Source organism: Hippocampus comes, unplaced genomic scaffold (assembly GCF_001891065.2).
Source record: "Hippocampus comes isolate QL1 unplaced genomic scaffold, H_comes_QL1_v1.1 scaffold409, whole genome shotgun sequence".
Classification (NCBI taxonomy): Eukaryota; Metazoa; Chordata; class Actinopteri; order Syngnathiformes; family Syngnathidae; genus Hippocampus; species Hippocampus comes.
This window is the reverse complement of record NW_017804828.1, coordinates 135056-150518: the sequence shown is the minus strand read 5'-3', so window position 1 is coordinate 150518 and position 15463 is coordinate 135056. Positions and strand designations below refer to the sequence as shown.

Here is a 15463-nt window from a genome sequence, read left to right as displayed (position 1 = left end):
CTGATGTTAAAACAAAAGTTGTAAGGGGGCATATGAAAGGCAGGTCCAAAAGTGAGGTCCCCAATTGCCCGCCCGGTTCTGCCACCTCCCAAAAAGAATACTTAAAGTTAACTTTTGCGTTCAATGAGGTGTCGAGTCTCCGAAAAGTCCGGGGTGTCCCCAACGCCACACCTCGGATATTTGCCAACAGCAATTGGGTATCCTTTCTAATCAAGCCCCGCCCCCTGCCTTTGCATCCCTCCCCGAGACAAGTTGAGGGCAAAACACTCACGAGCGCGCGCGCTGGCACGCAAGTACTTCAACGTTTGTCGCCGTGGTCCGAGTTCTCCGGCGGGGCATTTTGGGTGGACTTGCAACAAATCTTTTTGGAAGCGGCATGACGTTCCGGAGGCTGAAGATGGTCGAATCAAACGGACCGGACAGTGCGGCGGCGTCTCTTCCGGACAACGATGTCTATTTCCCGTCGTCCCAGTCGGACAGCTGCCAGCGGACGGCGCCGCTCAAAAACGACTCCTCTGAGGTTTATAACTACAAGACGCTGGCTTACTCCGGAGGCACTCTGCCCAGAAACTTGAGAAAGGTAAAGTAATCACCTGTTGAAAGATTTAAACGGCTGTCAATTGTCGGCTGCATAGAAATGTTTGATTCGAAATTCAAAAGGAGTTAGCTTGCTGCCGTTAATTAACGTATCGAGCTGTTCTGCTGTGTTAAAAACCCCAAAGTAACACTTAAAATAGAACATAGGACAACTGGATCCCAGGGTCACCCGATTATTATGAGCAGAATGCATTATTTATTCATCTTTTTTTCTCGAATGATTCTATAAACGTTCACTGTACATCTCACAATATTTAACCAATTGTATTTATGGCGCCCGGTTAATGGTCACGAATTAAAGAAGTCAGGATGGAACCACCGAAAGATTCGTGTTGTGTGAGTTAAGTTGCAGAGCTGACAGAAATGCTTACACTCAGTTAAAAAAATAGTAAAAGTAGAAATACGGATTCAAATTTTCCGAACGACTTTGCTAAAAATAAAGTGGAATATAGAATGCAGTGACAAGATTTGTACCTCATTAATTTGCACCACTGATTTGATGTGTAAATTCGTAATATTCAGGGCAAACTTATTTGTAAATGTTTTTCTCCACTTGTTTTCAGGCTGTTTTGTAAATTAAAAAACACACGTAACTTCCGACATTACCGCAGGATCAAACATCTACAACAACTATAGTGCTTTGATGTCATCCCAACGGCCTGTATTCCATGCTACAGTGGCTCCTTGAAAAGTTTGAGCACAAACAGTTCCAGGGTCAAACTGTTGCCATCCTAAAATTTACGGCAGTATTATTTAACACGTTTAGTGTTGAATTAAGAAAATTAGCAACGTTAATTCATAAATTCGCTTTGCATAATTCTCACTCGATTGTACTGTATTTTTCTCTGATCGGCCGTTGTTGAGGCTGCTGTCTCATTTTTTAGTTAAATCTTGTGGAAATTCAAAAAATTCCTGGCCTGACGTGCTCTTGAGAACATTTTCATCATCAGCATGTTTTGCCAGCCATGATGTAAAGCACCCCTCTACCGACGGCCGGAGTGACATAACCTTCATTAAGCGTTGCATAACGCTGGCTAACTGCAACATTTTTTTTTCCTGGCTGTTTCCCCTCTCTGGAGCCCAAAAGTCATTTGCGTGCCAGTTGGACATTTGGTAGCTGAGAAAGTTGACTTGCACGTCCAGACTGGAGGTGCAACAAGGGCGCATTGTGATCATGTGAGGGAAGCCCATCCTTGCTGTAGCACCCCCCGTTCAGATGTTGCCCTGTGTGGGTTTTGGGGGAATAATAAATGCTCTCATTGAGAAGTCTGCGTGACAATTCTGTAAGTGAGGAGACTTAAAGAAAGCAACAGTTTACGAGCTGGCACAAAGCGGCCTTTCATCAGAAAAGGACTGAGTTGGAACAGAGCTAAGAAGTGAAGCCTTGTGGACAGATATAGTCTTTATTTATTTTGGTGGGTCCAGTTTGACTTGGGCTGAATGTACATACTGTGAACGACTCTCCACCTTTCTTTCCTGGAGCCCTAATGGTCGAAAAAGCATGTAGAAAGGTGACGGTAGCTTCTGCTGGAAGTAAACAAGTGTGACACACATTTGTAGTTTCATTGTGGACTTTCGATGACATCAGAAGCCTAAAAATACACCCATAAAGTGCACATGTGCATTGGCTTGACAGACCAGTTCGTACGGTGTGTGTGTGTGTGTGTGTGTGTGTGTGTGTGTGTGTGTGTGTGTGTGTGTGTGTGTGTGTGTGTGTGTGTGTGTGTGTGTGAGTGTTTGTGTTGTGTGCACGCGTGAGGTGGGTGTGCCCAGGAAAGGCCCGGGAAAACCCTCATAAGTCAAGAGTGTCTTGACGTGCTTGTTTCTCTTTTGCAGGCTGGCGGCTCGCAGAAATGGAAGCCCCAAATCCAGTCACCAGCAGAACCACAAAGGTAAAAACGTGATGATAGAGCTTGCGCGTGTACAAGACAAGTAAAAAAATAATTGTGGGGAGCAAAGCACATTGATGGGTGCCTCATACACAGAAGAACCTCTTTGACTCCAGGGACATTGATTGACAAAAATAGCCTTTTCCATTGCAAATAATAGAAATGTTTCATTCCGTAGTCTAAACCAAAACAGGTTCTACAGTCCATGTTTTAAGTAGAATTTTAACATTCTTCATTCATTATAAGTGTAAAGAGAAGTTAACCACTGTGAATGGTCAAATGTAAGTGTACATTTAATAATAAAAGCAAAAGGTGAAGCTGAATATGCATCACATATGCGTCTCATGCATCAAACTGTCTTAACTGTCATACAAGTGTGAAAAGAAGTTAACCACTTTTGATAGAGGTAGAGTGGTTCCTTTCTGAATTGTTCCAGCGTAAAAGTTCCGAGCATATCCACCACAAGCTTTTCTGCAATCTTTTCCTGGCATACCGCTTGTAATGGAGTACTGTTAAATATTATTTAACGCCCTTCTGATTTCTATGCATATTTATCACATGCAAAGGTTTTAGTTCATCAAACTAATTTTAACATCACGCAGAGACTACCCGAGGAAATACAAAATGCAGTTTCTAAACACCAATTTAGTTTATTAAGGCACCAAAAAAAAAAAAAAAACTTACTGTCCCTATTGGAAAAAGAAATTGCCCCCTGAAAACTAATAATGGGTTGTGCTACCTTTGGCAGCAATAACTGAAAACAAGCGTTTGTGATAATGGGTGATGAGTCTTTTGCATCCCTGTGGAGGAATTTTGGCCCACTCTTCACAGAATTGCTTCAACTCCGCCATATTGGAAAGTTTTCTTGCTTGAACTGCCCGTTTCAATACTTTTAATGGCACTGCAGTTGTAGAATAGTATGAAACGACACATCACGAGTCAAATCTTTTTGGCCCTGCTGTTGCCACTCTACCAGTTAAAAATTCTGATCAATCTGCCTTTTTTTTTCTTGGATCCCCAGGAAGGTGGTGGTGCTGGAGAGGCTGGACGGACAAACGTTTGGTTTTGAGATTCAGGTAAGAGAAGCTGTCATGGGGGGTTTTTTTCTGTTTAAAATGGCGTCCTCGGAGACGGATGTAACATGAAGTGGCGCACTGTCTCGACGCAACCATACATGACATTGTTATTTGTATGGTTTGGGTGATCTCCGGATCTCCGCCCTTCCTGCATCTTTCTGTAGCCAGAAGGAAATGAACTCAAGAGGCTCAGTTGGGCCACCATTTTGGTTGCTTGACATTTTGACGTTCCTGTTTTCTTTCGTGATGTGCGCCACGGTGCGCGTGTGTTTATCAGGTGGCCCGGTCTGGTTCCTTGTGGGTTCTGTCCGTGTCACAAGAGCATGTCTGCTGTGACTCTGCTGACCGATGCAGCGGCGCACATGAGGAAGTCGCAACAGCTGTTGTCATAACAACAAAATGTTATGTTAGCTATTGAGGTTTTACATAAGCGCAACTAAATTCTGGCCTGATCTGAGACAGATCGATGTACGTAATAATTGACAGTTTGAGGGAATTGGCGCCACACATACAATCTACACTTTGGATCCCTCGACATGTGTCATTTACATCCAAACATAGAATTTTCCATCAAAATTTAAATGAAAATCCTTTTCTCAGCTGCTTTGAAATGAACATCTTGGCTAACCCGATATGAAAGGTGGTTTCAAATAAAAGGTGACATCCAGTATACTGTATTTTTTTACGATTTAAAACAGCCCCCCCAGGTGACTCTTGAAATCATGCGTATGTTCATTTGTGAGACACAAACACACACACAAAACTTCCTTGCTGAAGGAATATCGACTGACGACCAAATGCTCGTCCTCCAAAAGACATCTTCTATTGTTAATCGTCAACTAATTGGACGCCTATGATGTCGTCGTGACAAGCGTCTCAACCGCATGAAGCACAGTCTCATCTTTGGAAGAGTATCAGGGCTGAACGGGTGCCCTCTCTCAACGGATCGGAGATTCACAATTTCTTCTGTGTCCCAGAAAGAACTTTTTAAAAACGCAAAGAAAATTTGCTCTCGTGCCAGGTCGTCGTCATGCGAGCACACACTCAGTGAGATCACACGAAAAGTGCACATCACCGCAAAGTGGAGCCCTTTTGGTGCAGATCTAAGCATTTTCATTTTTTGCCATTAGAGCCTCCTTGCAGTCGGTGCCAAGTATGACAGCACTCTTCCAAATCTATTGCTTGGCCCCCGCTTGGGAAGGACGGAGGGAAACATTCTCACAACATATGTCCAACAAACAAGTCAGACATGCTTAGTATCGTTTCGCCTTGGCGGAGGTCTGCACGCCACTGACTGTCATGTGTTTGTTTATGAAAGTTTCAATGGCTGATTGTTGCGCGGCAGCGCGACACCTCTGGATCTTGAGCCACGTGGTCTGCGGTCTGTTGTGGCTTCCTGAGCGCGTCATTCTCTGGTTGCGTTATCAGCACAATGTCACACGGCGCCAACATTTCCAGTGCAGTGACATCAATCATGTGGCGGAAGCTCCACGACAGGAAAGAGGAACTTTTATTTTTTTCTAGTTTTCAGTCTGACGGAAGGCCTTGTGTGTCTTTCAGACTTACGGCTTGCTTCATCAGGACCAAAACACGGTGGAAATGTGCACGTTTGTGTACAAGGTGCATGATGACAGCCCGGCCCAGCTTGCAGGACTTAGAGTTGGTAAGTTTAAACTCCATCTAGTTATTTTGTATCGCTCATCCGGCTCAGGGTCTCGGGTGGGTCAAGGGTTGCCTAGACTGGTCACCAAGTCGATCACGGGGCACATTCAGGCACTCAACCAAGACCTCAACCAAGACCACATTTAGTCATGAGTTAACCCATCTTAGGCATATTAAGAGGAAACCACGGTGAGGTTATCCAAACTTAATTCAAAAAAGGCCAGGCTGAGACGCAGACGTGCTAGCCACATGCCTGGCGAAAATCAACAAAAAAGCCAAAACTGTATCACTCAAAGGCATAACAACCATGTGGGGTTAGACCACAGTCTCCTTAACTCTCCTCAACATTCTAGTGGTCATAATTGATCAAATATTTTCAAAGCTTGCACATCTTACTCAAACCTATTCTTCTTAGTTTAAAACCTTGAACGCGAACTGTTTCGGACACCGGGACATTGGTGAAAGGACGACTTTGAGGGACTTTAGGAAATGGAGATAAAATCATTCCCATTGTAACTGCTGAAAATCATAAACCCCTTTTTGACTATGTGAATGTCTCAAGTAACATTCTTAATGCTCTTTCAAGTGTAAAAATAAGAGTTAAGGTTCCAGTTGGGGATGAGCTGGTGAATGCTGGGCGGGCGCCAGCCAATCACGAGGCACTTGTAGACAAACAAGCATCCACGCTGACACTCCACACCCTTGGACAGTATCTGTCAGCATTCACATGAAATGGTTGTTGGGATATTGTTACTATTTTTAGTGTCAGTCAATACCAACCTGTGAGTGTTTTTTTTCCACTGATATAAGCTGAAACAGAAATAACAATCTTCCCAAGCTAGTCACTCCGCCATCTACTTCCTTCTTCCCCTCGCTTCAGTTTCACTTCCTAAATTCCTCTAGCATGCTATTGTGCCAACACACAAAATGAAGCCCAGGCAGGGAACTATGCTTCGGGATGAAAAAAAAAAAAAAAAAAAACAGCTTCCACTTCCCCTTAGAGATGCACATGTCTTACCCATATGTGGAATCAAACCATTCAATCCAAACGGAACCAAGTGACAAATGTGTGCGCTGTCGCAGGGGAGACCATCGCAAGTGTGAACGAAGCCCCTGTGGAGGGATTTCAACACAAGGAGATTGTCCAGCTCATAAAGGCGTGTGGAAACACTCTCAGGTACAAACAAGTTTAACACACACACACACACACACACACACACACACACACACACACACACACACACACACACACACACACACAAAAAGATTTTTTTTTTTCAATGAAATGTATTGATATTCCACAATACAATACATCTTTATAGAGTGCTTTCACACCAGCTGCATCTGGAACAAAGCGATTTACGGAACAGCTAACGTAAAATTACAGAACATAGAACAGAAAACAGTCATACCATCGTAACAACTATTCCTGCATACGCCTTGTTGTTTGAAGCGGTTATCGATGAGAGTAGAGAATCAAAGTCTCAAAACGTGCATGCCGTCCCGCATGTCGGCTACAAGCTAAGTTTGAACGTAAACAAAAAGTTGTAGCGTGCATTGACAGGCGCAAAAAATACACGAGCGTGCCGGGGCTGTCGAGCGGCGATAGTCAAATTGCGCAGAGACCCCCCATCATCCATGCGTGCTACCGAGAAGGCGCAACCAGCAACAACAAAAAACGCAAAGCTCCTGAAGATCTCTTGCATTAAGCTCTACTGCTGTCATTTGTAAACGACTAGATGAAACATTAGTGCTACCCGTCTTGAAGCTTCTGCAGTACGAGGCGAGGTGAACCGCATCAGAGTGCCATGGCGGGTGAACACTACAACATAGACTGACATGAAGGAGTTCACCAACAATCCCTCACAACACAAAAACACACACACAGCGTGAATGTGTAGTTCCTCTTCACAATGGCCTCCTCAGTTTCTGGTTTATGAAAAGTGCCTTTGATAAGGCTCAATGTCTTTCCCACACTTTTAAGCCTTTTTTTTTTTTTTTTTTAATAACCACTTCCTCTTTTGGCTGTTAAATCCCGTCGCCTTCTTTCCTTCAAGGCTGGAGACGATTTATAGCGACGCCATCCGGAAAGCCGAGCTGGAGGCACGACTGCAGTATCTGAAGGTGAGCTGCCGTTAGTCAACACGCACACCTGCGCACATCAATACACACACACACACACACCACACGCACACACACACACACACACACACACACACACAGAGGCCTGCCGGATTTCGACACCGCCCCCCCATCCACACCTGTCACTCACACCTGTCATGTCAGCGTTTTCTCCAGCACGCTCTCTCACATTCTTGCATCGGAGCTGTTGTCGCAGCTTCCTGTCAAGTGGTCGAGCAGCGCCACTTTAACCCCCTAAAAGATTCCAGCAGCTGTGCCTTTAATCCCACCAGCCGCCAGCCCTCTCGCACACTAATCCAACTTTTTTACAGATTAACCACCAACCTACTGCATTAGACGCAGTGAAAGGATGCGCATTTCCAACTGTGGATGTTACAAAAGAAGGCACCGGGCATTGCAGCTTAGTAATGCGATTCAGTGTCATTTATCGACCGCCGCTTACATCAGATGTTATGTCATGGCACTTTACATCGAATCGAGCAGATCGAGAACATCTGAAGAGAGCAACTGAACCCCACATGAGCAAGCGAAAGACGGGATAGGAAAGAAAAGACTTCAAAAAAGAAAGAAATCTGGACCGCAGATTGTGGCGACCGTCTGCCTTGACCAATTGGGTTCAGAGGAGGACAGTAGACAAGAAAAATGGAAGCGTTGATCATCTGAAAAGCGAAAAACTACACTAACTGGAAGTTTGGAAGTCTGTTGTGGCTTCTCTTGGGAGTAAAAGGGATTGTCTTGTTCCTTTGCAGCAAACGCTCCATGAGAAGTGGGAAGAGTATCGCTCGTTGATGGTGCAGGAGCAGAGGCTTGTTCATGGTAGGTCGCATCCTTTCTTCGTGACTCGCTCGCTCGTCAGCAAAACTTTTTTTTTTTTTTTGTTCATGCTCAGCCAGCCTGTTTTCATGAACATCAAAGACTGTTTAGTCTTCCGATAAAGATAACATGCATGTTGTTCAAAAACATCAAAGATAAGTTGGTCTTAAACAACCTGATGAATGAGCATTTTCAAACGGCAAAGGCAACCATTTTGACTATTCAATATACATTTTCCGTAATTATCAGTCATTACTAAACCCAACTTGGGTCTTTATTACCAGAGAAACTGACTGACAGCATTTTTTTAAAAATTGTTTTCAACAAAGATGACAATTTAGACCAGGCTTCTGCAACTTAAGTTTGCCCCCGGGCCATTTTTTTTTTTCCTAACACACAACCCTCAGACGTTGCAGTCCTTCACTGAACCTGACAGACATGCTTTCTAGTTCACAAGGAAGATAATTTAGTCTTCAATAAACCTAAACGAGAAACATCAAAGCAACCAACCGAGCAAAATTGTTTTCCTTTCGTCAACCGACCCAAATGGCAGGTTTTTGCCAACCAGTTCGACAGATGCGCCATCCAACCAGCCTCATACGTGTTTTCTTAATTGAATTTAGTAATTCATAGCAAACCTAACATGTTTTCAAAGCCACCAAAGACAATGTAGTCTTCAGTGCACAAGTGTATTTGAATACGAGGAGACCTTTTATGCGTGTTGTTGTAAACATCTGAGGAACTGCGGCGTGACAATTGAAACAGGCGTCTGTTTGTTTTTATTGGACATAAGCCACCGTGTCCAAACTTTATCTGATCCAGAGGCGATCCGAGTCGGTGCAAGCTAACACCGTCGCTCATGTATCTCAGGTATCGTGATGAGCGACGCCTCCGTGTACGAGTCCCTGGAGTCGGCGGGCGTGTACGGCAGCCTCGGAGCGCCCAGCCCGGCCGCTCGTCGCTCCCTGCACGGCACCGGCAGCTCCAGCAGCAGCGCCAGCGTCCTCAGCGCGGCCACCGAAGACGACCCCCTCTACCAGACGTGCTTGTATCACGCGGACGCCGCGGGCGACTCTGACGTCAGCGGGGGCAAAAGGCACAAACAACAGCCGCCGCCGCCGGCGAGGAAGCAGCGCCTGCGGCCCGCCAGCGAGCTCTTCGCCTCGGCCAAGACGCAGTTGACACGCAGCGCCAGCACTCGCAGCCACACGCGCGCGCCCTCGTCTGCGCCGGCCGCCGTCGACAAAGCGCTGGGCTTCGGCTCGTTGCAGAGGAAACACAGAAGCTTCCGGAGGCACCTGCTCAAGTTCATCCCGGGCTTGAACAGGCCGATGGAGGAGGAGGAGAGCAAACTGTGATGTGGCTTCCCCTCTCAAGACTGTCTGGGCAAAAATTCTCACAAAAGCTTCAAGCGACCAAAGGCTGTTTCGCCAGCCGCCAGTGTTCCAAAGCTGTATCGAACTGTTAAGTTTACTTTTCAGTCTTTTATTTATATTAGGTTATTTATTTATTTGAAATGTGTCTGGCTTTAAGTCTACAATGAAGAATGAAGGGGGGGGGGGGTTTCTGTTTTTACTGCATGCAGCAACTTTTCTTGTGACAGCTGACGAATCATTTTGCAACTCATTTTGTAAGTTTGATGTTGACTTCTAAAGAGTCATGTTTTTTCTGCCAAAAGTATTGTTTCAAAAAAAGGCATTTCAGGTTTCATTCCGGTTTGTTTGTTTGTTTAAAAAAAAATAAAAATAAAGAGGCATTTCAGGTTGAATTCTGGTTTGTTTGGGGTTTTTTTACACCAGTGACATACATTGAATTCATTGATGATATCCACAAACATGACACAAAACGAGATGGGAGATACTGCACATACTAGAAAGTGCCACTGCATTCACACATTCCAGTCCCATTGGAACATACAAGTAGAAGTTTGACCAATTACCAAATGAGACTTTCTCGAACACTTTCCAAATTTTGATTAGATGCCCACGGCCGGCCCGCTACTTTCCAATTTGTGGATTTCATTGTGAATGTTTACAACGTTACATTTCTGTGCACATACGAGTGTTGGAGTATCACATGTGCGCTGTGAAATACAGTATAATCCTTCATACGGTCGTCATTGCAAGCGAATGTTGGTGGCTGAAGGCGGGGTGTAACGCATGTGAGGTGTGCAGAATGGTGGCTCTTGTATCAGCGCTGACACACTTTATTGTCAGGAGGAATGTGGAGAGGAAGGCATGACCCTGAATTCCAACCACAACCGCTTTCTTTCTTCCAGCTGCTCATTACACCTCTTCCCAAATTCCCATGGCTGCCTATTTGTGTGTGCATGTGTTTGTGTTGGAGGTGGGCGCTGGAAGGCTTTTCTTTCTTAGCTGACCCCTGAGGTCAAGCTGGTCACTCTCTCGCTTCATTCAGCAAGGCTGAGCCCTTTTGTCAGCAGGTTGAACATGGTGAAGGGACGGACATAGTAAGCCGTTTTTTTTACAGCCAAAAAGGACGACCGTGTATAGTAAGGCGTTTTTAGCCGAAAAAATAATGACCATGTATGGTAAGGCGTTTTTTTACCAAAAAACAATCAGGGATAGTAAGGTTTTTTTTTTACCGAAAAAAAAAATGATCAGGGATAGTAAGGCGTTTTTTTTACCGGAAAAAAAAAAACGATCAGGGATAAGAAGGCATTTTTTTATCGAAAAAAAAACCGACCAGGTGTAGTAAGGCGTTTTTTTACCGGAAAAAAAAACAAACACATATAGTAATTAAAGCCAAGTAGACCCCTCCCCCTAGCTCCCCCCCAATGATTTTTAATGTAAAAATAGAGGTTTAGTGAAAATCATATTTTTTCACAACAGAATTCATGGTATGTGGCCATGTGTTTTGACGCCCCCCCCCCACACACACACACACAAACTCACGCTTACCTCCTCCCATCACTACGTTGCCCAACTTCCATTACCTCCTCAGACATTTATTTGCACATTAACAGAGACAATGCAGTGAGGTGTTACACTGCAAAAACACTAACGAGGGACTGATTGGGCATGTAATGGTTCTCATTGCATCTGAATGGGCCGTTAAGGACCCGCCAGAGTCCTGTGGGGGGTCTAGGCCGGAATACTTTTGTGAATGTTTGAATGGCACCCTGCAGTGAAAGCTCAGCTGTTGACCAAAGACAAATGAAGCTCAGATAAACGTGTGTGGTGGCCCCTTTGTGCACTACCAAAATGACTTCTTGAAGTTTCCCATATTGGCTCAATATCCCACTTTAGGAATTTGGTGACCCGAACAAGCAGCTGTGAGGACACTGGAGCTAACGCTCCTGCCAATAAATTTTAGGTTTTAGGATGTGAAGTTGTGGTGATGTTCTTAAACGTGAGAATGGGGGTGGCGTTGACAGGTTGCGCTCCAAATCGCATGCTTTTATTCATGACACAACTTCACTTTTAATTCTCAAACAAGTTTAAAAAAATGAGTGCAGTTTAAAATCCTGTCCTTGTAATAGCTTTTTATTTCCATTCATCCAATTACTGTACATCGGGAACACATTCACATTGTATTTCAAATCAAAACATCAAAAAGGTGTTATTTTATGTGTCTAGATTTCTCTTTCTAAACATTGGTTCTGGAAACTCCTTCACATCTGTGTTGCACGGAGTTGACCAACAGACACCTGTGAGCTCCTATTCCAGCCAACAGCAACTAACAAAATAATTAAAATGGGGGGGGGGGGATCATTTAAGAACGAAAAAATAAAAGAAAACTAACTGAAAACATGTTACATTTAAGTAAACAAACACTGATGAACATTATTGTGTTGGTCAAATGGTCATTTGCAAATTGTGGTTTACCTTGCTTCAATTACACAATACAAAAAAAAAAACAACTAAAACTAAAGCAAGGTTTATCTAATTAAAGCATTTCCGAAAAAAAAATTAAACTATCAACTTGCTCTTAAAAAAACTCATTAAAACGAACTGATATTAAGCCATAAAAGTCAAAGCAAAAATAAAAACTGTGTTCAATAATTCCAAACTATTACAACCCTGCCTGGGAATATACATCGGAAATGCTAATGCATTTATCTGCCTGGAAAAACAGCTCATCATGAAGATTTTTAACTTTACTTGAATTGTAAGCACACTGCTATAATTCTCAATCTAACTTTTATAGTTGTCAATCCCAAAGCAGAATTGTACTGCAGTATTGTAGATTAATTCCCCAATGTGGGATGCAGGATGTGTGCGGCCAACACTTTCGGATGTCTGTCGTAAAGATAAGATAAAAAGAAAAAAAAAATCATCTCCAAACATGACATGGCGACAGGAGGTGCAATCAAATGAGCAAACAAGGAACAAACCCTTGAACAGTTGACTGTTAAAACAATGAAAAGCAATTCCACACATAGGTGACGTTAGTAGTAAGGAACTGTTAGCTACATTAGCGACTTAAACATTTTCTGCCTCAAGGGTACGAAATCAATGGGAATTTTGCATCAAGTGCCATTAAGTAACATCCCTGAAGGATTTCACTGAAAATGAGAAATCAACAGGGTTTTCGCTGGACATGAACATCAGCTGAAACTTTCCCAGAGATCAAAATGTGAAATTCTGAAGAGATGTCGGCCATCTTGTGTTGAGCACCAATGAAAATCAAAAGGGCCCTTGTTGGGAAATTAAACATTTCCTGACCCGATGGTGAGGCAGATGTGTGAAGCGCTACCGCGCTACACACTTGGTCTCAGTTATTGCTGACTATTAAAAGGGTACGTTCTGACAAAAAATACATTTACTAAATTCTTCAGTAAAAACTTTGACGACGTGTCAAGCGCTAACATTAATGGGTTGAAATGGAAGCTGCCTTTCACTGCAAAGCCTCGAGTAGACTTTTGGACACACAAGAGGAAAATGAAGTCCTGCTTCAGCTTGTTCGATGAACGCCAAGCGCGCTCTCTGATCAATGTCGTTCGCCGTCCACATGTGGAGTAACACATCTGTGTTTCATCCAGTATACGCATTTGCAGCGCTAGCTTGTTTAGAAGATGTCAGGCAACTCAAGAAGAAGTGATGTTCCTTTGTGGACAACAACGTCCAAATTATTGGTAGGGAGGACTGCTGCTTTGAAACAGCTGTAAAAGGATCCATGTCAAACTAAAAAAAACAAAGTTGTCTTTAAATAGGAGAACATTAGGGACATACTGTACAATACAATACAATACACACTGATTTATATAGCGCTTTCACAACAGCTGCAGCTGTAACAAAACAGTTAAAGTAAAATAATGAATCGCCTATATTGTCTACCTATAAGTCCTGACATCTCTCCCCCGCGAGGATTGGCTCATTCAACTGGAAGAGTGGCCCTAACGAGCCGTTTCACGACCAAACGACTGACTTATTGGCATGCAGAATGGTCATTTCACTGACCATGTTGAGCAACAACAACAACAACAACAACAGCAACACTCTCTCGGTGACCACCACTCAAGAACACACCGACCAAAGTATTCTGTATTTTGAGGGACTTGACACCTACGATATTGAACTTGAGAAGCTTTTGGATTCCAGGTGAAATTTCTTCAGGAAACAACAATACAGTTGCCTTGATTCAACCTGTACTGATTCGTAATCAGATGATACAACTACAAATAGCCATACTTCCATTGGGTGGGGAAAAAAAAACACAATGGCAATGATGATTGTGGGCCATTTTTAACCCGGACTGGTTATGTGAGACTGCTCAACATGGGGAAGGTGTACAGATGGTGTTTGCATGTTATCAGGCTGGTTCCTCTTTTGTTTAACGTTTTTAGAATGTTTGAACACGCACACACATACACACACGCACACACCGGGCATTGTGTAACTTTTTTTTCCCACTGCACACAGTTTTTGCTTAATGGGATGATATGCAGGAAACATTCAAATGGATCCACGAAGCACTCAATGTGCTCCACACACCCACAGGCACAACAACAAAGAAGCATTTAAAAATAAAACAGCTAAAGGCTGTTCAAAGTAAAGCACAGAAACCCAAAGTATCTTATTGAAATTAAAAGACTGATGACATTTTAACACCTTTGCAAAAGATTTGAAAGGGATTTAAAAGTAAAGAAATAAAAAGTAGCTTTCAAAAATGACAAAAAGTAAAGACCATCCAGTGAAATTGATTTAAATATGCCTAAAAGACTATTAACTGAAGGCATGGACAAAAAAACATTTACACTTGTGGCTGGCTTCACTTCTGTTGGCAGTTTATTTGCATCCAGCATAACAGCTAAATGCCACTTCACCATGTTTATTTTGAAAAGCAAAACACACATGTGGAGTAAACCTTTCAGCTGCTCAATGAGATGAATGAAGGCTGACAACATTTGCTGACATCACGAATGATGACAGTTTGAACTACAGGCAGTTTCGATGCATCATTTTAACAAATGTTATTTGAACTCAGACTGTACCACTTTCAAAATTTGGCAATTATAGGATGCTAGCTAGCGAACTGTATTCACTTTTTCTTTATTTAAAAATGAGACATGCTTGGTCATACACGACCGCAAAAGACATCCATATAAAAAGCAATTTGATATGTAAAGGTAATCGTGATATTTTTTTAACCAAATTTATGGAACTGTCTTGATTACTGAAGTGGTTGTGCAGCTGCTGTTGCTAATATTTTGGTCAGCTCTCTTAGCATCGCAACATCTTCCGAATATTAGACAATTATCTCAGTACGATACATTTAAGTTCGACAATGACGATGATAACCAACAATATGTTGATAGTGATACCTCAAAGCTGTTATTGATTCGTCAGAACCAGTATTGGATCTCATTATACTGTGCAAGTTTACCTATTCAAATGTCTAGTGAGCGTGGGAGATGTTATCAGCAATGTCAACAGGCGAGTTTCGGAGGAACATCTGGAAGGTGATATTTTTTAGCTCTGTGTTGAGTGTGTAACGTGTATGTGTGTGTGTGTGTGTGTGTGTGTGTGTGTGCGCGCGCGCGCGTGCGTGCAAGCAAAAACACAAAGAGTCTTCAAAGACAATAGCAGGAAGTGTCATGGGGTCGAGTTGAAAATACAGCGGGCCCGCTTTGAACTATTTTCCCAAAGAAAGACAACAAAGTTAGCTGAGATGTCACTTGCTCAAATAGCATTACAGATGTTTATGATAATGTTTGCGACAGCGTGACACCCTTCTTTCTTCACGGCTTCCTCCTGTCTTTAAAGGCAGGAAGCAGCGAGGATCAGCCCGTTCTCATCGGCGACGGAACGTACTCATTGT

General features: G+C 43.2%; 1 protein-coding gene across 1 annotated transcript; it reads left to right on the top strand.

Annotated features, from left to right (window-relative positions):
* Window positions 1–231: 231 nt before the first annotated feature.
* tamalin (trafficking regulator and scaffold protein tamalin) lies at window positions 232–9906 on the top strand. Its single transcript, XM_019866190.1, has 8 exons — window positions 232–580; window positions 2434–2489; window positions 3508–3562; window positions 5123–5225; window positions 6308–6401; window positions 7282–7348; window positions 8116–8182; window positions 9050–9906. The coding sequence occupies exons 1-8, from the start codon at window positions 377–379 to the stop codon at window positions 9535–9537; spliced, it is 1134 nt and encodes a 377-aa protein (XP_019721749.1). The 5' UTR covers window positions 232–376; the 3' UTR covers window positions 9538–9906.
* The last annotated feature ends 5557 nt before the right edge of the window (window positions 9907–15463 follow it).

Bases quoted from the DNA above. Each gene is read 5' to 3' on its own strand.
- tamalin (XM_019866190.1), top strand. From the start codon at position 377: ATGACGTTCCGGAGGCTGAAGATGGTCGAATCAAACGGACCGGACAGT. The intron at 3,563-5,122 runs GTAAGAGAAGCT...TGTGTCTTTCAG, and splicing joins CGTTTGGTTTTGAGATTCAG to ACTTACGGCTTGCTTCATCA. The intron at 5,226-6,307 runs GTAAGTTTAAAC...GCGCTGTCGCAG, and splicing joins GCTTGCAGGACTTAGAGTTG to GGGAGACCATCGCAAGTGTG.